We start from the raw sequence: 27,799 nt of genomic DNA, 5'->3' as shown, positions 1-27,799 counted from the left end.
TATATAAAAAGAAAAATTGTAAAATAAGTGACTCACTAGCATCTCGGTGGACTCTACAACATGAGTTACACTAAATATTATCAATAAACATCAATGAAGGGCATGAAAATGCTTAGCTGAAAATAAAAATCAGGGCTTTCCCAGCTCATAATTTTGTTATGTTTCCAGAACTAGTCTCTTTTGCAATTTACTTGTAAAAAAGGAATGAAGTCTTCTTGCACCAAGTAGTTGCATCCAGGGTTCATTAGAAGATGAACAAACTTTGCAGCATCATCATAGCAGGTCTGAAGTATTCTGAAATGTAAATATTTCCATTTAATACTCTACACAGAAAGTTCCTCATTCTACCTTGTATGGGCTTCCTAGAGCAAGGCCTAGGAAACTGCAACCACAACATTTAGTTCAAAAGCTAGTTAGGAATGTCAAAGTACAGTCAAAGTGAACTTAACAAAGCACTACTGTCTCATGCATTTACATTAAAGGAGGGGGTTACTCCATGATATTGATTACATGAAAGGACATTTTTCAGTTAGAACTGGAAGGAGAACTAGAAAGAAGAAAAAGCATTTTGTCCAGAACTGGCATCTACAAGTTAGAGCTATGGTTTTCATTTTTCCATAAACAGCCAGTCATTTACCCAACACTTAAAAAATCTATGAACACCATAAATATCGACTTGTTTATGTTAAAGTGATGATTTACTTCTGTTTACCCAGGTACATGCTTGCTGTCAATGGTTGGTTACGGGAAAGTGCTTTATTTCCCTTTACAAATTGGATCTCATTCCGAACTTAAAATATCACGTTTCAATTAAAAAAATGCAGTAGTTCTAAAAAAAGAAACCTACTTACTTCCGCCACATTGCAACAAATTTGTGAACTGACACGTATCCTGTTCGTTCACCTCCAGCACAATAAAACAAAGGACCTTTCCAGTAAAGTGGGCATTCACAAGCCTAGAATTAAAGTATACATCAAGTCACTGCACTGATTGCTTATCTGAGTTACTCCCTCATTTGTAAATCTTTGAAAAATTCAGTTTTACAAGTGTTTAAAACATTAAGGCAGAGATTTTTTTAAAACTGTTTCTGAAACCAACAGCAGCGTCCAAGATAATTAATTTTAAACAACTGCTTTCGGCTGAAATCCAAATATGGAAAACAAAACAGAGCAACTTGCAGCATTCCTAATAGATGAATGCAGTCACATGTCTGCTCTGTCCACACTCCAAGCAGCTGAACAAAGTCCATGCTAATGAGCTCTACTAAAGGGCTGGATATATTTTAAGTCCTTCAAAAAAGAAGGAAAAAGTGCGTTTGACGAATACTGCCCTCAGACTGAGAGGCCTTCCCTGTGCTGCAGGAGGGTGCCTTTCGTCACTGAACTGTAGGTGATTGGACCCTCCCACCTTTCTTCCCAAGACAGAAGGATCTCTTCCACTTCTCCTCACAAAAGGAGCTGTGGGCCACAGGAATACTACTGTTCAGCTTAGCTGTTAAATACTTCACGTGACACAGACAAGGAGTTTCTGAACATCCAGTCCTGCTCTTGTGAAAAGTATTTCTGTTTTCTAGACCCTGGACTTTAAATGCAAAGGGACTGGAATAGGGATTAGAACCCGAGATTCATTACCAAGACCATGACTTGAAGTGATGTTTCAAGCACTGATTCAACATAACAAAAAGGAAATTTAAGTTTAATTTAACTATCTTATTGCCTGTTACATGGACTTTAAAAAAATGTGCTGCTTTCTAAGCTCAGTATTTTCTCGCTCTGCCATAACTCTTAAGTTAGTCAACTCTTCAGTAATAACTAGAGGGCTGTAATTTCAAGTTACCAAACCATTCTGTCTTTAAATGTGTGTACAATGGAGATCCACAACACTGCTGAATGAGAAATAGCGGTGTGGATACCTGAAAACAAAATACACATGAACAGTGCCCTTTGCTTTGGATCTGTTGGTCCATACAGAACACAGACCAGCAAATGATGTGCCCTTCAGGATTTGGTTGTTTATGCAACTAAAAATATAGTTCAAGTTTTGTTTTAATGTTTGTTTCTTTTTGTATGCAAAATGTAGGGCTACTGGAGACATAGTTAACACAACGATTTACCTAATAGCACATAACTGTGCCATTAAAAGTGTTGAATATGTCGTCTTACTGGTACTACCTTATAGGAAATGAAAAGACATAATGCAAGAAAACAAAGCACACACAACTTGTGTTTCCTTTCCATATGTACAGTACTAAAAGCATTCAGCTCTCACCTTTGCAACCTTCCCCATGTCTTCTAATGTTGCCCTCTCATTTGGAAACTCAGAGAAAGTTTTCTCAATTTTGGCAATCACAGCATCTATATTAACTTTTTCTTTAGGACATCCTCGAGGAAAATAGAAAGTTGGAATGTTTTGACTAAGTGATGGTGGCAAAGTTTCTTCCTTCTTTGTCTGAACCTAAATAGATAAATACACATTTGACAGTCAGGTACAATGAAATAATGCATAATAGTAATCCTTAGATGACTTCAATCTCTTGGTATTATATGTTACAACACACCTTCAAAAAGATTTCTGATGATAGGCTGAATAAGCTATTTGAGAGCACATGGGAAAAGTTCATGAATATTGCCCAAACCTGCCATGTAGAAAGGTTTCTAGGATGTTAAAAATTGAATAAAAACAACTTCACTCTTCAACATATCAAGTTTCATAAGACAGCTTCTTGGAGACATCTGAAATAACTGACGTTATATTACCAGTTTCAGAAGAAAAATCTTCAACTTCTAGCTTAACAGACAGATCATGAAATAATTTGCTTTTGAAATATTTCTAGTTTCATAGCTTCAAACTTTTGAAATAAGCACAACAACTTTGTTACAAACCACCAACACGTTTAATTTTAATAACAGTGAAGATTTTGTTTTCATTTGGTTTTTTGGGTGGGTTATTTTTTTAAGATGTCAAAAAATACTTGACTTTTATAAAGCTAGTAAATGATTCTTGCAGAGGGATTTTTTGTAAACTATAGACAGTTATGGCACGAAAGCTTAGAAATTTGTGTCTAAAAATATGTGACAAAAAATAGATGACCAGTAAGATAATTGATTTATTTAAATGTACTTACAGCTTCAGCAAAGAAGAATTTACCTTGTACTTAGCTTCCAAAAGAAAGTCCAATATATCAGAGAAATAAAGATAAGAAGCAAAGTGACACTAGAGTTAACAACAGTCCACACTAATTTTAGACAACTCAAAATTACACATGAAACCTTTCATCCGAAGGCCACTATTTAAATGTAAAAATAATGGTTAATACTATAAGGTGTGTGTATATATATATAGAGAGAGTATATATAAATAAGGTGTATATATATAAGGTGTGTATATATATATATACACACACATACATACATAAAACTTTCATTTCCAACCAGAACTATGGGGAGAAAAAACAAACCCAAAACACCCTGCAAAAAAATCCAATCTTCATTTTACTCTTTATCACCTTTGTCAAAGTTTCTGTAAAGATACCCGGCTTTCCTACCACAATCACAATCCTTACAGTCCATGAAAGAACTAGGTGCTTACAGACAGCAGACTATAACTTGCAACCCAGGAGTCTTCACTGGAATGCTACACATGCTAAAAAAAGCTTGAATTAACCTTTCTTTCCCCTCCCCTGCATTTGAGCCAGCATTCCTGTTCACAGCTGCAGAAGTACCTCAACCCACTTAAAAGTTTTAATTTGTTACCTTGAATCTGTGATACATAGAATCAAGTGTCTGTCATTGTCTAAGAATTCTGTCAATTACTGCTTTTGATACCTTGTCATTAGTTTACTGATCCAGCTAATGAGGCATTACCTAAGACAAAAGTGGGACAGGGCATCAAAGAACCACTCCAACCATAGACTTCCAAACTTTTGGGAAGTATAAAGACTGCAACATTTTATTCTGAATAACATTACCACCACACTACAAATTACGTATATAATTGGATTAACACCTTGTTTCATTTTAGAAAAGCCCCAGCATCAGCACTTTGAAGAGGCCTAGCAGTTACCCCTATGCAAAACCAGACAGAAAACCTGTTCCTCAGACTGGTACCACACAGTCAGATAGCTGGCATGCTTTTGAGAACCAGCAATCAAACTACCCTTTACTTAACAGAATCAAACTCTTCTATTCCTTCCAAACAGCAAGGTTATTTTCTTTTATTTCCCCTTTTCCACATTTACAAGATCTGTCTGGACAGCCACTCCCATACGAGTTACTCCAATTGCCACTGAAGCAGCAGGTGTTCCAGTTCTTCAGAGATGCCCCATGAGGTGTGCACCTCATCTGAGAAAAGGGTGTCATTTATGGAATATTAACACCTCCTGAACCTTTCAAGTAACATGAGGTAAACCAGTATTTCAAGAAAACCTAGTACAGACAGACAAGGCATTTTAAAAATCCACAGCTAGGAAAACTGAGGGCTTCAGATGAAAAAGTTTATTTTAAAAGGAAAGACAGGAGCAGAGGGAAGACTACATTGGAAGAGGTCCCAAGAGGAGAAGAAAGGTTATCAACAGACTGATTTGTTAATTCAAAACCTTATATTTTTTTCAGAAACTACTAGTTAACTTCAGATACCTCAGAGGACACAAATTATTTCCATTAATCCAGATTAAAACCTGTTCTTAAATGCCTATGGAGATATCCATTTAGGATTTGTAATAAGACTATCCTAGTACATGTAATATCCTTGGGTGTTATTTAAGAGTTTACAATAAAGTCTATTTTTTTATTTTTCAGCTTTGTTGTAAACAGATCATTTGTTGCAGATGATGATTATGAGGAAGAAGTTAAGCAAAAATTCTGAAGATAGACACATAGGTGAAGAACATTGATTTTTCTAAAATAAAAATGTTATGTTTAAGCATGACTTTGAATTCAGCCTTAGTATAAAAAATATATAAAAGGAAAATATATGTATTCAACACTAAAACCAAGTGTAGAATACAAATGTGTCATTGCAAGTCAAAGTAATTCTCACTATATTGAAAGATGTTGCCTATTTCTACATGTCATTTTCTCAAAGTCTGTGAAAGAAGAAACTATAAAATGCTTCATTTGCATTAGAAAGTGCATGATCACTTCAGTCATTTCTGATAGATTTATTTGGTGCCTACATGTAGGCATCTAGTGAGAATACCATCTAGGGCGCAACCTAAGATGCCCTTGAATATTCCACATGGTATCCAGCAGCCAGCTCAGAACACAGCTCACTCTGCATCTGCCAGGTGGGACTTCTGAGCACTCTAATGCTTTTTAAATGCCACTAGCAACTTGCAAGTGGACTATTAAATTGTACTGTTAATGTCAGTCAACCCAGGGATAAGAGCCAGTATTCAAAGAAACAAACAGGTTGTCCAAAACTATCAGCTCCAACTAATGCCCTAAAGTTAGTATTGCACCTCCTCAGCTTCCCAAGAAGAGTCAGGAATTCTTCCTGATGCTGCTTTCCTGTATGTGCTCTAATGAAAGAGTCTGTGAGTCTAAAAGGGCTCTCAAAGCATCATGACTTTCTATAATTTCTGCTAGTTCTGCAGGTGCATGTATATATGGCTGATGAAGAGAGTCAGTTCTGTTATTTCAGAGCAATCAAAATGCACTAATTGTGTGAGATTAAGCTGTTCTAGAATAAATTATAACCTTAACCAGGGAATTTCTTCATTAACAATAACTGCCAGAATTCTGCCAATCTTTGAATTGAAAATCTGCAGTAACAGTCCATTACTCTTTTCACACAACTATTCTATTTCAGTGCTCAATTCAGCATTTAAAAAGTGAGCTATATTTTCTTGTGGCTTTAAAAGAAAACCTTTACTACAGGTATCAGTAAGCTAAACTGACAAGAGACTGGCTTGATAAGTATAGATTTTCTGTGTAACTTGCCAAGAAATAGCATAAAACCCAACAAGATAACAGCTGTATAAGATTGTAAATAACTCATTAAAGCAGATGTGTACTACAGTGTCAGGACTGAATGATGCATTAATGTTTGCAACAAGTATATGTAAAATTGTAATTGTAAAGTTGCCACTGCAGTTTAAGTGTTATGTAAAAGATGGGAAGTGAGGATTGCTTGAAATTTCCTTGTCTGTAATAATGAAAACAAATTTATGTCAGAGTTTACTATAAAATAATTCAAGAAAACCTTTAATGAATAACTAGTTTTCATTCCAGACATAAAACCCTAGGGACTGTCCACAGCTACCCAACACTTACTTGCCTTGACTTTCAGAAACGAGGAACTGGAAGTTTATATCCCAGTGGGTGACATTTCAAAGAGTAAACTTCCTATTTTACTTTACAACTCTCCAATTCCTTTCCCAACTGTTTTCCAGCAGTTGTTCATTACAATGGTATAAATCCGTTATTGTAATTAGAATATAGTATTATATTAGTAAATACCAGAGAACATGGATGCACCTTATTCCAAAGAAACAAGTTCAGTCTCTTTGCTATATAGTGTTCTTACACCTACCAACAGAGGAGTTGCTAATGTGGTTCTAAGAAAAAATGAAGGCAGTGGGGACTTTAAGATTAGGTGTCCTTTTCCCTCTTTCTCAACTGAAAGAGGGAGCTGACACTATGGTAGAGTCATTCAACAACAGGATTTGCTTCTGAAAGAAAAAGAAAGGGGGTGTTTATTCCCAGGTATTTTGAGACTGTATACTCAGGCAAGTCTAGCTCTACCTCTGCACATAAAAGATCCAGAGACACTGAACCCCGCAAAAAGGTTGAATATGCGGATTCAAATGCAAGTGAGTGAAACTTCACTTAAAAACTACTTGCTGGAAAAGGAAATAAGGTGAATATGTTTATAAATGTAATAATTTTAGACAGCTTAGTGATTAAGACACAAGCTCACTGAATTGATTTGGTATTTGCATTGCTTTGACATCACTATGGAAAAAGAAATTTGTTCAGAAACCCTGATGTTCTCTAGTATCTGACAGACACCAACATTTGTTATGCCTGATTCTCTGAAAAAAACATTTAAGATATTTACAGAGGTAACAATCAGCTCTTGCTGTATTATATTATTTGATTTGACTTTCCTTATGGATATCATATTAGAAAAAAGTCAGTGGAATACATACAACAGGGTCAAGACAATATCACCCCAAAAAATTGTACCTCACATTTATGCCCAATTGCACATTAGGTTTTTACTAAGCAGTGGTACACCACAATTCCAAACAAAAAATGACATTCAATGCTGAAAATATTAAAGACCATAACAGGTAAAAGTTTGGTTCAAATCCTTCATATTTAAGTAGGGAATTAGGAAAAAATGCATGTTATTTTTAACTTGAGAATTGGGAAAAAATGCTGCAATACTTTTCAAACGTGCCAGAAGTTAATTTAATTCTTCAATAGACTGAGTTTTCTATTCTTATGTATCCCACTGTATGCTTATCTGGGTAAAACAAAGTACATAATAAGCTAAGAGGATTTTCTGCAGAGGTATGCTATTCAGCTTTCTAAATCCTAATATCCCTGCATCCACCCACATACAATGCTTATAAACCACACAACAACAAAAGCAGATACTGCATGAAGTTTCCTGATAGACAATAGAAAATGAAAGTCAACAGAGACCTAAAGGGCAATAGGGTGGCAGTGATGAGACTCAAATGCAGTTCAGTATGTGAACTTGAAAATTCTGAGCTTATGCTACACTAATTTTTTTTTTTTAAATGAAAAGTTTCTCCTCTACTAAATCCAGTAAGTTCTTACAAAATACAAAGTGTCCTACAGTCTATCAAAGTTCAATGGTAGCTTTGAAAGTAAGAAAGTGTTACCAGTAAGCCAGCTCAAAATGAGTTTATGACCAGCCTTCCCACCTCTGTTTTTATTGCTAATAGTCTAGGTCTGATCAATAAAGTCACAGGAATATTCTATCTATTTGATTGCATAGTAAATCTCAACATTTTCCTCTACATAATCAAGTCACACGATCAGTAGCTTTATGGAATTTAAATCTTGAAAACACCAGGTAAAAGATGTATGCTACTATTTTCTAGAAAAGGGTTCAGTCTCGTTTGGGAGGTAAATACATTAACAAAATCTGTTAAAACACTTCAAATATTTCAGCATGTTAAAGTCCCTTCAAGAATCTTCTTCAGGATAGGTAAGGGAAGCTTACTACCAGAGTTTCCCCCATGACAAATCCAGAGGGACAACTCTTCTGTAACACCAGCTTTCTTGACTTAGTGGTAGATATTCAGATTTCCAATTATCTAAATTAAAGAAGTGATATTTTTTCCTTTTTTCTCTGTATGCTCTTCATGAGCCTCTTTTTAGCCAAATTGAAAAGACATTTATTATTGCAAGACTTCACTGACTGTAACACTTCTTATTCAGATTGATATCACAGAATCACAGAATATTAGGCGTTGGAAGGGGCCTCCAAAGATCATCGAGTCCAACCCCCCCTGCCAGAGCAGGACCAAAAAAAAAACACAACCCCAAACCAAAAAACCCACAAAACTAGGGCAGATCACTCAGAAAGGCGTCCAGACAGGTCTTGAGAGTCTCCAGAGAAGGGAGACTCCACAACCTCTCTGGGGAGCCTGCTGCAGTGCTCTGTAACCCTCTCAGTAAAGAAGTTCTTCCTCATGTTGAGGTGGAACTTCCTGTGCTTGAGTTTGAATCTATTGCCCCTCATCCTATCACAGGGCATAGATGAAAAGAGCTTGTCCCTGCCTTCTTGACATCCAGGCCTCATGTATTTATAGACATTAATTAGATCCCACCTCAGTCTTCTCCTCTCTAGACTAAACAGCCCCAGGTCTCTTAGTCTTTCCTCATAAGGCAGATGTTCCAGTCCCTTAATCATCCTTGTAACCCTCTCTTGGACTCTCTCAAGTAGATCCCTCTCCCTCTTGAACTGGAGAGCCCAGAACTGGACACAATACTCCAAGTGAGGTCTCACCAGAGCCGAGCAGAGGGGGAGGAGAACCTCCCTTGATCTGCTGGAGACACTCTTAATACTCTTAAGCAATGGTATCTTGGGGTGCATTTCTTCCTCAGTGAAAGACAATCCTTTGAGAACTGAAAGCTTTCAAAATTTGTTTTTTCCAAGGTAGATTTTGCCCTGTAATTACTGTAAATTACTGAAAACAGTAATTTAATCTGAAAGCTTAAATAATGAAGGTTTACAGCACAGAATAAGGCAAGCTACACCACAAATGCACTGCATCTTCCCCCACTCCTGCATATAGAGTATACTGACCTTTGTGTCAGTACTAGTGATAGCGCAGCAGTCTGGTTAATTCCCTTAGGTCACCAACACAGCTAATACCAAGTAAAAAACAAAAAAAATAAATTATCCTCAATTAAGTCTCTCACAGTTGAGTCCACTTAGAAGCAATATGGTTCTGATGCTAACATAAGGAAGATTAGCGGAATACTACGGTAGCATTGTTTGAAATAAACTTATGATTCATCTTGCCTAACTTAGTCAGAAAGTTAAGACATATGAATGACCAAGCTCAGACACACCTACAGAAAATAAACCCATGCTAAAAAAAGGTCTCAGGGTGCATGTGTAAAAGTCTTTCCTCTGGCAACAAATGTTTTAGTCCCAGTTGCTTCTTCCTGTCCTGCACTTCAATTTGCTATCCTTCAGTCACTGTCTGGCAGCTGTTTTTGGATGTGCTATAGACACTAATTTTATCATACATAGTCTCCTCTTTCCTTTCCACAGTAAGAGATAAACATCTATTAATTTTAACCCTGATGCAGTTTTAGACTAGCTTACTTTTGCTCTCAGCCTTAACACAGATGGGTTCTCTGATCCAATTTGGTCTGTGTCATTGAAATCTGTGCTACAATGAGGGGAATGAAATGCAAATATTAGAAGGAAAAAAATAAAAGTACTTAAAATCACACCCTTTCTGATTTTATATATATTGGTCACTTGAATTAAGACAAGGGAGGAAGGTTCTACAACTCTCCCAAAGCAGTCTGTGTCCCAGTTAGCAATTCCATGTTCACCTTCAAACTCCAACCAAAAGTGTTGGGAGCCTCCTGCCTGCACACCAGGCTGTGTGCTCATCTCTGTTTTACACAGATTGCCTGTTACCATTCTCATCTCATTTATGCATGTTCTTGGCAGTTTACTCTCAAGCCTATTTCTGCACAAAAATCTATTGTTATTTGGTCTTGTGATTCAATGCAAATTATAGTCCTCAATGCTAAACCTACTTTACTCTAAAGACTGAGCCATACACCCATTTTGGTAAAGTACACTGAGTTTCTGGTATTGAAGTGGTCCAGCATGTAGAAATTCCATGAACAAATCAAGAGATTCAGTGAGGTTTAGAGCAGTGAGGATTTCTTGCGACACTCCTTTATATTACAACAGTAAAAACTGAGTCTAAAATTAAGCTTAGGCTTGTGCACACACTACACCCTTTTTATTTTGAAACAATGCCTTATAATCATTGTTACAGAAGTCACTAATCTTCTGACTCTTGAGTATCCAGAGGACTAAGACAGAGCTAGAACTCTAGTTCTATGGCCTAAAAATATATTCCATTTCTTATTTGTAATAAGTGCATAAAAACAGCTCTAACCTACTGTATATCTTGTTTAGCCCTATGTCAAGCTCAGTGTGTTCAGAAGTTCAGGAGACAATTTTACTGTAAGTTGAGATAAAGCAAACGGTGAGTCTAATGACCTGTTCCCTCTTCTGTCCACTGACAATCCAAGTGAGGCAAATCCCTTCCCAGTTTGGCAGTCAATCTACAAATAGAAATTTCAGAATAACAGAACAATTTTAGTTGGAAACTACCTTTGAGACCATCAAGCCCAACCACAAATCTAACACCTACCAAGTCTACCACTATACTATGTCCCATATTTTAAATACCTCCAGGGACGGTGACTCCACCACTTCCCTGGGCAACCTTTTCCAGTGCCTGAAAGCTTTCAGTGAAGAAATTTTTCTTAATATCCAATCTAGACCTCCCCTGGCACAATCTGAGGCCATTTCCTCGTTCTATCACTTGTTACTTGGAAGAAGAAACCAACACCCACCTCATTCCAAGCTCCTTTCAAGTAGGCGTAGAGAGTGATAAGGTCACCCCTCAGCCTCCTTTTCTCCAGGCTAAACAACACCAGTTCCCTCAGCCATTTGCTCCTTGTAAGATTTGTGCCTTAGACCCTTCACCATCTTTGCTGCCCTTCTTTGGACATGCCCCCAGCACCTCAGTGCTCAGCTTGTAGTGAGGGCCTGAAACTGAACACCATATTAGGTGTGACCTCACCAGTGCCAAGTTTGTTTATTTGTGAAGTTCTATTTTTTTTAATCACTTGGTACCAAATTCTACTGTATCTGTAAAGCAGTAACTCATTAGTAACATGGTCCACATTGACAGCAAATATCAACCTCTATGGCAAAATATCAATCCATTGAGAGTGTCTTTAGCTACCAAGTAGCTCAAATAGGAATCTACATTAATTTTACATTTAATTTTAATTTTGGAAAATTCAATTTATTAACCAACTTGAATTCAGGTATATTTTAGCACCGAAACACTATTTGTATGGTAACCTCTGATTTTGGGATCAAAAAATTTGTTCATTGTTTGCTACCTGAAGCTAACTTCTGCCCATATTTAAAGCCTCAAGACAGCAGAGTAAGAAGGAGTTCAGCAAGTTACTGTTCATTGCATGACAGGGAAAGAAGCACCCCACTGAGGTTAAGTGAAATTGCTGTGGTAATGGCTATCACTGGATACTCTTAAGTCTTACTAAAGCTTAAAGAATTATTTCAATTACTTTTGATAGTGGCACAACTATCAGTAAGTCTTTTTCCCTTTAATTTAACTAAGATGTATTTAAACAGCCAAAATGAGCCTCAAGAGAAAACCACTGAATGGAAAGTTGCATGTAAGAAACAGGCAAACACAGGAAAACTTTCAAATGGTAAAACATTGTTTTTCACTGAAGACTGAAATCTCCATCTAAGATACAGTAAAATCACTTTTCTGTATGATACCTATCCATTATTGCACACACTTGCCAATCTCCTCACTTTCAGTAATATACAGGCTGTGCTAACAGTTCTTACCCGTGTTCTACAACTCTGTAATTTTGGAAATAGCAGGATTCTCCTGATTTGGAGCTTGGTATAGCTGACCTAGACCTGCAATCCTCTTGGGAACTGGAGGATGCCATTTACAAATGCATTACTGATGCAGAAACCCCTCCAAACATGGCTGCATACTTTTGGGGTTTTGTAGAGTTAAAGAGCTTCAGCAACAGAGAAGTTCTAGTTATGCAGTTTGGTGTTTAACGATTTATTCAGAAACGCCCCAGGGTGTGGGTGAAATGGAAAAAAGAAAAGGCAGTTACCTCCTTGCCAAAGCTATGTGTGCAAGAGACCTTTGCATATTATATGTATGTCTACCAGTAACTTGCTTCATTTACTAACAACTTTTAACCACAAGCTTTAGAGGTAGAAGCCTGTAACAGTTTGCTGTGACTGTCCAGTGAAAACACCCTTTGTGTCCTTCACCTGCTCTGCAGAGTCACAAAAGGAAAAAGGTACAGATTCTAAAATGGAAAAAAAGCAATATTCTTCAGAAAAATCTACCCTGTGAAAGACAACTTCTACATTTTGTGTTAAGACAGAAGTGGTGCAAAAATATTAATAATTTGCTGTGAGCTGTTGTCAAACAGCCTCCATTTTATGAATCATGTCAAATCAGTATCCAGCCACTAGTATATCCATTTTGTCACATAGTTGCAAGTTGCTTGGAAAATACTCCAATAAATCAGTATTCCTATTCTTTACCAGTATTATCCTGTCACCCCAAATGTTTTCAGGAGACAAGCTGGTAAGATTCTTAGTACATAATCATTTGATTGCACACAGCCAATGGACCACACTGGGACTCACTATGTGCAAAGAAGTCACAACTATCCTAAACATCATTTTAATGGGGGAAAAGCTGACAGTCACTTACCTGAGGCAATTCTAACATTTGTCTACAGAAAACAGCCCTTGTCAGGACAGGCCATCGGTTCAATATCAAAAGTAACTAACAGGACTAAGACAGACATCCACTTAATTCTTAAACTCTGCAATAGCTTCTCATCCTTCTCTGTTTACAACAAAACTAGTTTAAATCTCTCAATTCAATGAAGCTTGGGAAAAATCCATTTAAACCAGAAAAATGTCAACAAGCTCAGCCTTGTTACTGAGCTGCAGTCAACAGTTGGAGCAAGTATTCTGCCAACTTCTTGTCTGGCAACACCCCAACAAATTCTGATTTGGACATTGCGAAAACAATCTCATATCCCTCTGATCCTGTAAAAGTTGAAGGATGTTTGATGTGAAGATGTGCCAAACTGTTTCAGCTTTTCTAGGAGAGAAAGCACTATCATCAACAGTCACAGAACACATCTACTGTTAGTAGCATTAGTGATTGTAAAGTTATGGGAAGTATGTTAAATGGAGAAAAGGCCAGTGAAACTTTTCTTTCAGAGGAAAAATAAACAAAATAGAACTCTTCAATGTCTGAAATGCTGGGACAAAAAAAAAACAAACACAAAACAAAACCAACAAACTTAGCTGCAGAGGGAACTGATATCTAGACTCCTGAATCACGTATGCAAGTAAAGTAAGATAGAGCTTAAACTTGCACTCTACTGGCTTTTCTACAGAAACAGGACAAAGTTGCATGAATTTATAATCAGTCATGAGCAGGTAAAGAAGCTGCTACTACAGGGCAGCCAATACATTTTAAGTTCAAACTAGAGTCTCTGTTGTTGAAGTTTGCTTATAGCTTCCTTCAAGAGGCTAGAGCTTAAGACCTCAAAATCCATTAGCAAGGGACCATTTAAGGAAAACCTTTCATCTTACCTAGCCAATCTCAGCAGGCAGCTTATATATTCTCATTTTACCTTACATCCTGGCATCTGCTCCAGAAAACTGACATTTTATTACCAAACTAGCATCAAATATAACTGTTAGCTACAGTCAGAATGAGATTTCTATTCCCTTCCTGCTCTCCCCTGCAAGCACTTGGATTTTGTTCTTTAGAAGAGCATTTGTGTGCCTGATGTAAAACTATTATGTAAAAATGGATATTGAGTCCTCCCTCTGTGGTGTTAAAAGGTCTCCAAATTATGTTAGAGAATTGATGCTAATAGGAAAGCTGGCCTGTGAGAGACCTCTAACTTTTACACAGTTTACTTCTGTGACTATAGCTGTAAAACTAACTGTCCTACTTAAAAGTTTAGATACTTTTTACCTCAAAAATGGGAAGGTTATCTTCATGGCTGTAAGAATCACCACACTACAACACAACCATACACCAGTCCAGCACACATTAGCACCCACAGGCTCTGTATTCATTGCTGTCTTGAATGTGCCACAAGCATTTATGAAGCATTTTGGTAACAGGTGAGTGCAAAAGTGATCCAGAGGCACTCATGTCTAAGCTTACTTCACTCAGAAGGAAAGCCAATCTTGTGAGGCATTGCCAAAGTGGAAGAAATAGTTCTCATACAGCTGACATAAACAGCATGCGCAAGCAGCATTTAGTATCATTAACAGGTGGCCATGGAACCAGTAGTTCTCCATTTCCACATTGGAGTGTGATGCATACAACTACAGGAATTACTAAGTGGTAACAGCAAATAAAGGTATGGTACAGTTAAAGCATCAGAAAATACACCAGCATTTGGTTCAGGCACTGAAGTTTAGAGGACTAATTCAAGATTTAGGCCAACTTTTTTTTAGTGTAAGTTATCACATTCAGCGCAAGTTAAAACTAGATTTTCTTAAAGTCAAATAAAAGTTTAGTTCTAACTGTCATATAACATTGTATGGGCTTTAAGTAGCAAATAATAGGTATTTCCCTAGTTCAGTTAACAATGAGTTACGTGGGTATAAGTGTGTCACTGTACTCAGATGTATTTTATTGTGTTAGCGTTTTGTTTCCAACTTCAGACATTTTCCTCACATTGCCTGGGTAATGATGCTGCTTATATTCCAGCTCTGACAGGTAGGGATGTCACCAGCTGTTGGCTAAAACAATCTGCTCAGCAATCAGCACATAAGCCTTTCAGTTCACATATTTAAGTTGCCAGTACATTTGACATAGCGATAGTTTTCTCTCCCTCCAAAATTTCAGAGAAATTGATGAGCAAGATGGGACACAGTGACTCTTCAAGTGCTGCATTGCCAGTTCACTATATTATGTACGTGTTCAATTATTTAAGAAAGGTCTTTCTTACAATTGGCACTGGGAGAAGACAGACTGGAGTTCTACTGAGTTTTATGCAGCCTGTTCATCACTTTTCAGAGCCACCCACCTCACCACTGCTTGTCTATTTAAAGATTTTTATGAAACTTGATTTGCCACACTCCAAGGACCAACCCCTTCCAAAACACAGGGAATTACCTACACTGATTACTTACATGGCTCTATGGCAAAAAGCCACTGCCTTAGTATTCCTAGAACCTATGGAAGACCGAGTCACTCTAATCCACCTCAAAGCAGATGTTGAGCTACACACTCTCACCATCCACAACAACTACATTTTTTTTTTTTTCCAAAAGGATAGCTTTAATAGCACCAAACCTCTTAAGGACAATCTGCCTTTTGTTTAACAAGTTACAGAAACTGCAGAGTTATGAAAAATTATGAGAAAAGTATAGAAAACAGATCAGATTCCCTTTCTGCTTCATTTTAGCATTGTAATTTTACATCATATTTCTGATTTGTTCTGTGTGAAAGGTAATATTATAGTGGTTCAGGAGGTTGTAAGCTTGAATGCATTAGAGTTTAGCAACTGAAATGAGAATTTTCTTCAAGTTATTCTAGAAAAGCTTTAAGCAGTCTAATATCAACATAACATTTCTTCAATGATTATACAGATGATTCTTTGAAATGCACTTAACCCATGAGGACAACTGGAAAATGACATTGACATGAAATGTCAAATAAAGAATTGCCATCTTTTTCTATACCAACAGTTATCAGCACTCACATTTTCAAAAACGTCTCCTTAAAGTAACAAAGTTGAAATGAAGTATCATTTAAAAAGGAACCTCGTATAAAATACTTTCTATCAAACCGAGTCAGATTTTAGACTCCTACTGAGGCTGTTTTGCCCACAGAATTTTGTCTGTAATGTAATACATGGTTTAACATACATCATTCTATAATTGCCACACAAGCCTGGTTAGAAATGAGAAGTTGTTTGTTGCCTGCATTGTACATTTACAGTCAGTAGTATGCTAAAACAGAAAAAACCCTACAAATTAGACAAGCTGTTTCCTAAAGTACTTAGTTGCTCGTACATATGCATTGCCATACTACAATGAGAAGTTTTCTAGCTCAACATAAAAAAAAAGCCCTGTAAAAGTGCAAGTGATCCAACTATCACTGGATGAAAGACAGATCAAGTTAAGGGGCACCACACAAGGTAACAGTGCGTTTGTTTACAACAGGATGCCATGACTAGACTAAACTTGCCTCATGCTCTGAGATGCCTAAATATTAACTGGTACTGCTACTATTTAGTAACTAAGATAGTTTTAGTTTGTTTTTTTTTCCCCTGGTGTATCTAGTGACCATATTCCCTTCTCTGTCTGCAGCCCGCTTTGTGTCATCAGCCTGGAAGATTCAAGTCAAAATCCTTTCATTCACAAGTTTATGCTGTATGGCATAGAACAGCAGGCTCAGCACTAGCACTCTTCTTTGCACAAAGGAATAAACATTGCTTATACAGATCAGCTGAAACAAATTTGAATGGATAATAAAGACGACAGAAGGTTAAACACTTTTTTAGGGTCATAGGGTCTATGGCCCTCTCTTGAAGGTCACCTGAAAGGGACACTGGTGCACTCAATTCAAAATTAAGTACCAGGCTATATTTAGAATTATTTTAAAACCCAGAAATCCTAAGATAATCTAATTTTTATTTGACTGCTAAATTTCTATAATTACAAAATGGAAAAAAAGTCACACATACAGTCACTGATGGTTCTAATTCATAGTACATGTATTAGAAATATGGGTGAGGTAAGGACAAAGTGAATGCTTTTGCATACTACCAAAAATATTAAAGGTAAGTGTACTAGGAAATACCAACTTTCAGTTTTTCCAATAAACCAGTTGTAGGTTTTCCCCCATAATATAATCTCTTTGAACATTTACTATAAGTTTTCCTACTAAATAGGCACTTGAAATTATTCTGTTCTGAATTTTGAGCTCACTTTAAAATGGTGGATTTAACTCACTGCTGCAAGTCAGCAGTCCAAAATAAACATAATCTAAAGGAATTCAGTATCATCATGTAAGTATGAAAGCACCTTTTACCATACTGTGTTTGAGTTAGTAAAGTTACAGCTTATTCCAGTATATTTTATATGTCCAATAAAAGGTAAATTTAAACTCCTGTGGAAATGCATGCAGATTATGAAGTATAAGGAAGACAGTCTTTAGAAGTCTAACAGCATTAAGCACACCAAATTTTCACTGCATACGCCTCTGTGCATAAATCATACTTTGTTACTTGCTTCAGTAAACTCTCCTCATTTTTTGTATGCAGAAAGCTACCACGCACAGTCTTCTAAAACACAGAAGAAATCATTGCATATGGAACAGACTATCAAAATCTTGCTAGTTTGGGAAGTACTTCCAGGTATTTCCTGCAGTTTGCATGGTTGCGAAGATACAACTGACAACAATAACTTCATTGTATAAGAACAAAAAGACAAACCTGAACCTGCTGAAAAGCTTTCAGTCTCTTCTTGAATCTAGAAGGTAAAACAAAATCACATCCTCGAGCTAGCAATGCCAACTCCTTTCTCAGATCAGGATCTTGTCGCAAAGAAATCTCCTTTATCCTCATGTTTTCGGATTTCATATAATGTCTCTGTTTGCCAGTCCAGGCACTTCAGTCCCAGTAAATAGCAGAGCTGTTGTATTATCACACAGTGCCACTTAAAGCAGCAGCTGCGCCCGAGTTCTGTGATATTATAAGAGTCAGCTTAACTTCGCCTGCTCCATACATTAAAGGGAACTTGGCTGGAATTGCAAAAAACAGATTGGAAAGTCACTTCGGGGGCCTGCCCTTTCATACATGCATTCCAAAGTCTAAATGGGACACTATGGAAAAAACAAACCTGTTTGGAGGAGCATCTATAAAAGCAGCTTCCAATTTTAAAAAAGCAAGCCTTACAGGAATGCAGAGAGGCCAGCCGTGGTCATTTTGTAGCTTCCTCCTCCTCCCATCCCCCTCAGCTTTTCCCTCTGTCACAAAACACTCACTGTCTAGCTTCAACGAAGTATCTCACTGAAGGATAAGGCTTATTACACAGCAATTAAAATCCTTTTAAACACTTCAGCCCGTTACCAGGAGCCCTATTACACTGGGAAAATGAAGACAACAACAGAAAAAGCTGCAGATAGACTTTCAAAGTGGCTCACAGCTCCACGAAATAGAGGTTTTTTTACATTAACCTAGATCTAAGTTACATTATTGCAAGAATCTAGTTCCAAATGCTAAGGCAGAAAGCAGTAGCAGAAATGAGGTAAATGTTACCAGAATTAAATTTTTTAGAGAAAAGCTACATTAGAAATATCCATGTTGTAAAAAAAATATGAAAGAAGTTGACAGGATACTTTTTCTTTAATAGGAGTTTTACAAACCTTAATATCCACCTACTAGATTGAATGTGACATGTACACAGTAGCACTAAAGTCAGCTACCATTTTACTTCATTTTTGTTTTATTGAATCTCAAATACATTTTTTGGGGGGGAAGGATGGGGGTGTTGAGGCCATGGTTTAGTCCACAGCAATCTCATTCAGAGAAACATACATCTGATAAGCTTGTGGGGAAATTAAAGTGACCTTCTGTCCTTCTCTTCTTTACAGTCTTAGATACATTATTTGATAACTGATGAAGTTCCACAGTAAAATTAGCACAAAAGCTACTATTTTGATGAAGTTTTTTTCAAATATCATCATTACAGCTACGGGTATGGGAAGTCTTTCTCTTCAAGTTCAAGCTGTGAACACTCTAAGCACCCCCAAATTCTCCAAGATATTGGTATGTTGCCCATTTATTATCTGCACCTTGTCATGCACATAACAGCACAAAAGGAAAGATCTGGCCAGCCTTACTCTGTTTTCATCACTCATGTTTTTAAATAAGGCCACTTTCCTGATGACACAAAGATGTACACAGCCCAAGAAACACTAAACCAACTCTTTTATAACTAAGTTCAAGATTTCTCTTACTGAATGTCATTGCCTTACCCACATGCTGTGTCATCTATAATCATTAGCCCTATTCATCCATTCATAGCCATTCTGTCATGTAACAATATATTAAAACCCCACAGTAAATATCCTCATAAGATTAAGAAGTACTAGTAAAACATGATTTGTCTAAATTGGATCCCTTAGAGTTTATCACGAAGCAAATGACGACAAAAAGCCTGTTCTCTTGTTTTTAATTTGGCATCCATTTTCCCCCACCTGCTTCTTTATTGCAACTGGTTATGAAGATATTTATTTCTTTCCGAAGCAGCAGAACAAGAAAGGAATAGACAAGGCAAGAGTCAGACATGTTGTGCTTGGCATGATCAGACTACCAAACTGCATCTAGCAAAACTGGCTGTCACTCACTCTCTTTTAGGAAGATCAAATCAGCTAACCTGTAATAACCCTTGAGCCACAGGGAAGCTAGGAGGGAGCTGGGCATGCAGCACACAACAGCAGCATGTCTGGAACTTCAGACAAACTTGAGGTGTTGAAGAATCCTACTCTGGCAACAGATACCCCTTTATATCTGGGGAAGGTCAGGAGGGTTGTATTGCAAGGCAGACTGCATTTCAGGTTAGGCAAAACAGGCTTTACTTTAATAAGGAACGTTATCTTCTTGCCTAAATTGCTTTCCATGTTCACCCCTTTTCACCAGGTGATGAACTACTATTCACTACTACATTCACAGTTTTGTTTGAGGTGACTGTAGTATGTTAGTAAGATGAATGACTGCCAAATGGAAAGCCAACCTCAAAGAGAGAAACTCCAGTTCACCTGAACTTGCTGAAGAAGCCTCAATAAGAAATCAGTTTTCTGAACTCAATTTTGGAAAGAGTTACAGATTTTTCTTTTTTCCAAATGGGAGCTCAGAGTCCATTATCACTTAACTAGCCTATGAAGTTCAGTATTTTGAATAGTCTGTATTTTGTTTTCATAATATTGCTTCACTGCCTGACGTAGATGTTAAGTCAATCCCATTGTTAGCCCAATATTGTTTTAGCACTATTGTCACTAGCTTGCCTCAAACCTAGTGGTGGTTTACATACCTGTATGCAGCATAGTTGTTAAAAGCTCACAGGTTGCAATATATGAAGTATGTACATGCAATTATATATTTAGTTGTAATACACTGTGAGAGGTAAATACACTGGAAGCTATTAATCACTTCCTTTTCACCATATGAGTGGAAAAGGGTTTTGTATTGCCACATTTAAGGAGATATACTCATTTGTAAAGCAATTTGGTCAAGAACCCCCTAAGATCTATTTTAACCTTTTGAGTTGTGAATTAGCCAGAGGGGAAAGGGAATGTCAGCTTCCCTCCAGATTGAACTAGGAGCATTCACGTATAGTGTTACATTTATTCTAAATCCGAATTGTCTCCAGTGAAAGCTATGACAAACTCCTTTCCTGGGTGAAGGGCTGGATGCCAGCCATGAAGCTGTTCAAGTATCCTGGCAGCTTATTATTAGCTAGATAAACAGCAGGGAAGATGCATGCTCGGAGCTTCCTTCCAAAGCTAAAGATACACACTATGAATGGATCTGGCTCAAGGGACTGTGGCTAAAGAGTTTACCACTGTAACAGAGCTCTGAACATACACAGCAGCTGTGTAATATTTGTGTGGCTTTAACACAAAAGTATTAGAGGGAGACAAAGATGAGGATTGCTAATATTTTGGGTAGAAAGGAAGAAACAAATCTGAAGAATACCTCAAAAAATTAAACATTTGCCTACAAAAATGTAACTTCTTGTCAGCAGCATATACTGACAGTAGATTTAAAGTCTTAAGAGATTATGGGGAATCGACTTCAACTCTTTGGGAAAAAAGTATTCAAGCATTACAGTAAGCTTCCAAGAAAGTAAGCTAAATATATAATAAGATGTATTAAGCCAAACAAAGCTTTTAGTTACTGGGGTCCAGACTTCAACCAAGTAACATGTGAACCAAGATGACAGGAAGCCTTTTTGGCCTTTGGAGTATGCTTACATAAGGATGAATGAGCAAGACCACTGGCAACAGCATGCAACCTAATAGAAAGCCTCAGCCTGTGATGCTGCAGAAATTAGAGGCACCTGGGTTAACCATGAAAAGAGTACTGTCATATCTCTACTAGTAACCCTTTCCAAAAGTAACTGGCTAGTAAGGAGGAGAACAGAGCAGTTAAGAGAAGATAACTAAAGCAAAGTAGCAGTTTTCTCAATGTAGAAAAAAAGAGGAAACAGCACGACTAAGTTAACACTAAAGATATATTTCAGATATTTAAAGTGGAAAAAAGGCAGTACTAGTTCAAGCAAATAGTTAAGGAAGATCTACAGAAAAAGAAGCCATGCACCTAATGATGCCAAGTAAAACACAGCTACTGTGAGGCAGGAAGGACAAGGAAGAAATTCCATAAATATAACTGAAGACAGACAAATGAAAGCAGCAATTATTTGTTAGACTAAGAGAACATGGATACAATACAAAATACCCTGGCTGTTTTGTTTTGGTTTTGTTCTCCTCAGTCTTCACAAAAGTTTGGGACTAGACTATCACCATTATGTAATATTATCAAGAGTTATTTCTAGACCAGATAGTCCATACCTGGCCTTCAATATACTCGAAGATGCTGGAACTAGATATGCCCCAATATTTGCATAAATATTAGGCATTTGATAATTAATTGGTTCCTAACTCCTTAAAGGCTCCACAGTCAGACTGAACTTCCAATGAACCTAATCCTATTTCTGCAAAACGCATTGCATAATAGTAGACACAAGTGGCATGGCACTTCAGTAAACAAATCCTCGTTGAGTAGATTTTACATTGTTATTTACTGTAGTCTGCAGATCTTTATTACTGGAGATGAGTGGTAGCCTCTGGCTCGTTGTAACAGCAGTTTTCAAGGTACCAAGGGGAAAAGATCAGAAGGTTATGTCCATCTTGGGTCAGATTTGATTTTATGATCTACAAAGTGAGAAAACACCACTCAGGCAGGCTTGGTAGCACCTGCAGTACCTTTCTGCTTAATGCTATATATAGCAATGCAAGTGTTGACACAGCCTAACTGAATGAAAAATGATAGTGCTTTACTTTGGAAAGTTCTAAGACTTCCTCTCAAGTCTTCAAATAGACCCTTGCAGGGGAAAACCTCTTTCGAGCAACGGACTAAATTCTCAGTTGTCCAATTGTGTTATTTTACATTACTATTAGAATTAAGCAAAACATTCCTTTCTCAGGAGACTACAGTACACAGCAAGATTTACTGACCTTGAATTTTAGTAGAGAGGGTACTGTAAAACATGAAATGTCTACAAGAATGAGAAAATGCAAGAATAAAAAGGAAGCAGCAAAAAATGAAAATCTGCTTTTTACACATTTAACTGCCTAAGCAATCAAGAATATCAACATCTATTGACAAGGTGACCTACTTGTGGCTGGGGAGGGAAATGCACTGATACTGATTTTTAATACAAAATTCACAAATACTGACTTTTATTTTCATTTCCCAAACCCCCTGATTCTATCCTGAAATAAGCCCCACCTGGAATACCATGTCCACTTCTGGAGCCTCTAGCACAAGAAAGACATGGAGCTGTTGGAACAAGTTTAGAGAAGGGCCACTAAGATGATCATAGGGCTGGAGCAGCTCTGCTATGAAGCCAGGCTGAGAGAGTTGGGGCTGTTCAGCCTGGAGAAGGGAAGGCTTCAGGGAGACCTTATAGTGGCCTTCCAGTATCTGAAGGGGCCCTACAGGAAAGCTGGGGAAGACTTTTTACATGGGTGTGCAGCAAAAGGAATGAATTTAATGAATTTAAACTGGAAGAGGGTAGTTTTAGGCTAGATATTAGGAAGAAATTCTTCACTATGACGGTGGTGAGACACTGGAACAGATTACCCAGGGAAGTTGTGGACACCCCCTGCCAGGTTGGATGGGGCTTAGAGCAACCTGGTCTAGTGGGAGGTGTCCCTGCCCATGCAGCGGGGCTGTAACTAGATGATCTTTAAGATTCCTTCCAACCCCAACCATTCTATGATTCTGGTATGATAACTAAAGGGGCAACCATTATGGGTGAAGAAATGAAACTTTAGTAATAAGACAACTTACAGAAGTATGACAACACAGATATATTGCCAGAACAGCAACAGTACTCTCCACTAGCCGTTTCCTCCATTCTCCATCATTGAAAGTCTTAATGTAAATTATAAATACTCTAACTTTTTTACTTCTAAATAGGATTTTTCTAAGATACAAAGCTTAAATTTGATAAATAAGTCAAGTAGTCAAAATTACAGGAGGTATTCTTTAGTGTGTTAACAGCAAGTAAGACAACCAATGTGGTGATCTTTTTTTAAAATCTTAAGTTAGAACAGACTTTTAAAGACTATTTGCTGTAAGTGGTGACTATCATGCAGACTACCAGTACATGGGGAAAAAAGAAGAGTCTAGCCTAGTGAGTGCTTTCAACATCACTTAATTTCAAATAGTTTGCTTTCTTTCTTAGTCAGTGAAGTATGCCACAAGGATGAGGATTATTTACGACATGAGTGATGTTTGTATCTTGTAAGAAGGTTTACAAAATCTAGAATATTAACTGTTAAATAGAAATCTAGCCTCTAAAGCAATAAAACTGTTCAGAAACTGTTCTCTTGCTTCTGTGAATTCTCAAGACAGATCAAGTCGAGCCATTTCATAAGCCCTACAAGCCTTCTTTTGTCAAGATAATGTCAAGAAGGTCCAATTGAACCTTGTTCACAGTGGACACATTTACGACTCCATTTTAATGATATTTTGCAGTGTTTCCCTTGTCACCACTCATCAGATCTTTCCCTGCATCCTCCCTGCATACAGGTTTTTAAGTGTTGTGAGTCTCCTAGTAGGCTCCCAACTTCTCATTTGTTGTCTGAAATCAGTTAGTTTCTAGTAAGATCTGTATAGAACAAAAATGTGAGACTAGTTCTATATGAAATGAAACTAAGCAGTATGCATAAGGTTATATAAGCATATATCCCAACAGCCTTAAGAGTCCATCATCCCTGCAAGTACCTGTGGACAGTTTCTAGCTACTTTTTGTAGAAAATAGTGACTGCTATGCAAAAGGGGCACATCTAACATGAAGTACAAGAGTACACGTCAAAAAAACGTCTTGATCACTGATTAGCTTTCTATGGACCCATATTGAATTGTATGTTGTCCACAAAATACAAACTAATCTATCAAGACACTAGTACCATCTGGTTAACTTGATGAACACCACACTAATCCAACACAAAGGAATTATTTACATATTATACCACAGTTAGAACATTAAGTTTAGTAACCATTTGTTGTGGACTGCAGAAAGCAAATGAGAGCACTTAATTGGTATCTTCTCAAATCAATGCAACTACATGGGTTGCCTAATTTTAATTGAATTTTTCAGGATAACTGAGCGTGCAAAGCCTCAACTGGCAACACTCAGCCGTAATATATTACCCATGGTATTTTGTAGATTTTTCACTACTTGCTGGAAAATCATGTGCATTGACTAGGTCTACGAGTGTACAAGCTAGTCCATTGGATGAACTGCATTAATAGTTTTGTACTGAAATAAGCCCATACATAATTTTAGCCTCAAGCTTAGTTTTTGCTGACTGTGTAAGTGTAGGGCATACGGAGACTCTCAAAAATGTAAGATGGTGTTCTCCAACATCACTGAAGGAAAAAAAGAAAGCCATCTCCTTTATATCAATATCTAATTTCCTCCTAGACTGGCCACCTGTTAAAAGAGTGAACTGTTTAAATGACTGCTGTAAAGCTATGATTAAGCTTAAATGTTTTGAAAGACTGGGCAGAGAGAAGCAACTGGAAGTAATGATCTTGTCCAGCTATGAACTTATTTTGTATATTTGCTTTTACATGACAGCTACTTACATAGGAGAGAGTGCCTGTGATTAATAAATTTCATCCAAATAATTGATTTTGTCCTGTGTCAGGATCCAGATGAATGTTAAATTTCAAGAAAGCCATGTATAAATTCTGAACTTGATTTTTCAACACTTGAAATGCTAAAACCTCTGACGATTGGATGCAGCATATAAGAAATATTTACAAGTTGAGGAGGAAAGAAATATCTTCTCTTTCAAGTGCAACTGCCACTTTGAAAGAGGACAAGAGATCACTATTGGATTCTAACAAAGAGCAGTGTGTAAAAAGAATGAATACTACTTCTAAGAAAAGCACAGCATTTGTGTCCCAGGGTACAAAACCCAGCTAGAATAAAGCCCACTATCAAAAAGCTACAACAGTGAGTAACTGTTTCTCATTTATACATAAAATGAATAGCTGGCTCTCTAATCAGATAATGATTCTTCTATTCCAAACTATTCCACCCAGCAAAGCTTAAGAATAATAACACAACATACTACCATTGCTGCTTATGCTGACTATTATTATTTCACTGTACTTGAAACTAATAATGATTTTCTAGGAACACCTATAACTGCACTCTTCCAGACCTTAATATGAACTTCTGGCTGTCCTTCCTTTGTTGGCACCATAGAAGGAGCTTTATTGTGAACACATTAGTGCTGACATCTGTCATAGTACCCTGTTATCATCACAAAAGTACATCAGTTTGATACCAGGTTATTTACAGTCTGCTTTTAGGTCATGGGCTTGAGTTGGAAGCCAAGTCCACCATCCTCCCCACTTAGTTATGGCACTATTAACACTAGCTTTGCATAATACAGAGTTAGGGAGCACATGTGCTAGACCAGCCTCAGTCCTGCACAGCGTGATCTAGTGTGCAGTGCAATGCTAATACACTTACATAACCCAGACTTGGTCCTTAACACTGCTTCTAGCATTGGGGTATCCTAGGAAGCAACTCAGATGCAGGAAACATTGAAGACTAGACACTCAAAATTTCAAAGCTGACAAAGCTTAATAACTACGTAAGTGAAAAGCTGACAGGACTCAAACACTAATTCCTCTTACTTTTCTGACATTTTACAAACATGTTTTCTCTCCTTGCTAGTAGAAGGTGGTCTGACAAAAAACTTGTTGCACATCTGCAGAACACAGATAGTCTGCCACTAGTCTAAAGGATGCAGGCCTAAGCCTAGCTACCCTTTAACTCAAGTCCTCAGCAGAACTCATTTGTTCCACTACGCAGCTACTGAGTGTTGCTATCATGCTCAATCTCCTGTAAACGTTAAAAAGTTTCATTTTAGTCTCTTTTTAAAATAGATTCTAGTAGTACCACTCAATTTGATTCAACTAACTGGGAACACAAATTCGGCAAGAATGGTAGTGATGAAAAAAAGCTATGCAGCAATTAAAGAGTAAAAAAGTTTACAGAAATATGGGACAATACAGTTTTTAAAATTATCATGGGATAACAAACAAGAACAGTATGCTTATCAAGCAAAGAATACATCGACCAGTTCAAGAGGGACCTTTATATCAAAGGGTGACCCTACAGAGAAACGGAAAATAACTTTGAAGTACTCTAGATCGTATCACATTCTCTCTGCATCACCACCCCAAAAAATGCCTATAGGGAATTCTGTGAATTGTTTCCCCAGATGCTGTGCACACCAGCTGGTTAGGATTAAACATCTTGCCTGCGGCAGCTTTTAGGGCTTGAGGCCTGGCATTTTTGACAATGTGATGAACAGGGTACAATTGTGTATACTCCATATGCTTAAGATAATCTAGAGTGCCAGAAACACTCCTAAATCCATGTACAGCAGTGATAAAGATTAGAAGAAAGTTACAACAGCTATTCTTCAAATTGGAAAGTTACAGCTCTACAATTTCCTTTCTTTGCAACAATAAAGGCATAAAATGTTCAAGATTAAATGTTGAGAATTATCTGTGCCTCTGATATTCTGTTACTTTAATATATGTCATAAGCCTACTTGCAGAACAGAGGGCTTGTGAGCACTTCACATCACAAAGATCACAAACGAACAGCAAACCACAAAGATGACCAGAACTTTGCAATTACAGTGTTTGTACAATGGATGCAGTCAGAGACTGACCTCACTGTCAATGACAACATGCAAGTGAAGGGAAGTATCTCCCCTAGAGGGAAAAAAAACAACCCTAAACATACACTGTTTCGTTTTTACTTGCACCCAAACACACTATAACCATAGAATTGTTAAGGTTGGAAGGGCCCTTAAAGATCATCTAGTTCCAACTCCCCTGCTCTGAGCAGATGAATTTTCATGGTAGACTTCTGTCTAAATTTCAAATTTCAAGCAAAAACAGATGGCAACTTCTGAATTTTAGATAAAACCCTCAAACTTCAACTACAAGCTAAGCTCTGAAAAACAGAAAGGATGTCCTTGAATACAATAGCTATCAGCTACGTCACTATTAATGCTGTTTAACAGTTGCCAATCAGAACACCAACTTGTTTTGTTCAAATGCTACTGTTTAAGGTCTTAAAGCTTAAATACCCAACTAGTTTC

At 37.3% G+C, this 27,799-nt stretch overlaps 1 protein-coding gene across 3 annotated transcripts in view; it reads right to left on the bottom strand.

Annotated features, from left to right (window-relative positions):
* PPP2R3B (protein phosphatase 2 regulatory subunit B''beta) overlaps positions 1-27,799 on the bottom strand; it is a 47,107-nt gene that overhangs the window by 14,514 nt on the left and 4,794 nt on the right. Inside the window, exons 1-5 of one of the 3 annotated variants that reach the window (XM_051626798.1) lie at positions 18,208-18,280; positions 17,802-18,109; positions 2,269-2,454; positions 852-955; positions 192-294 (exon numbers count right to left, since the gene is read on the bottom strand). In XM_051626798.1, the coding sequence (XP_051482758.1) occupies positions 192-294; positions 852-955; positions 2,269-2,454; positions 17,802-17,948 (540 nt within the window). In that variant the 5' untranslated portion in view covers positions 17,949-18,109; positions 18,208-18,280. Of the gene's footprint in view, positions 1-191; positions 295-851; positions 956-2,268; positions 2,455-17,801; positions 18,281-27,799 lie in introns of those variants that run through there. The other 2 variants (XM_051626714.1, XM_051626634.1) reach the window with 2 other exon arrangements.

This window comes from Apus apus, chromosome 1 (assembly GCF_020740795.1).
Source record: "Apus apus isolate bApuApu2 chromosome 1, bApuApu2.pri.cur, whole genome shotgun sequence".
Lineage (NCBI taxonomy): Eukaryota > Metazoa > Chordata > Aves > Apodiformes > Apodidae > Apus > Apus apus.
This window is presented reverse-complemented; position numbering and strand designations above follow the sequence as displayed.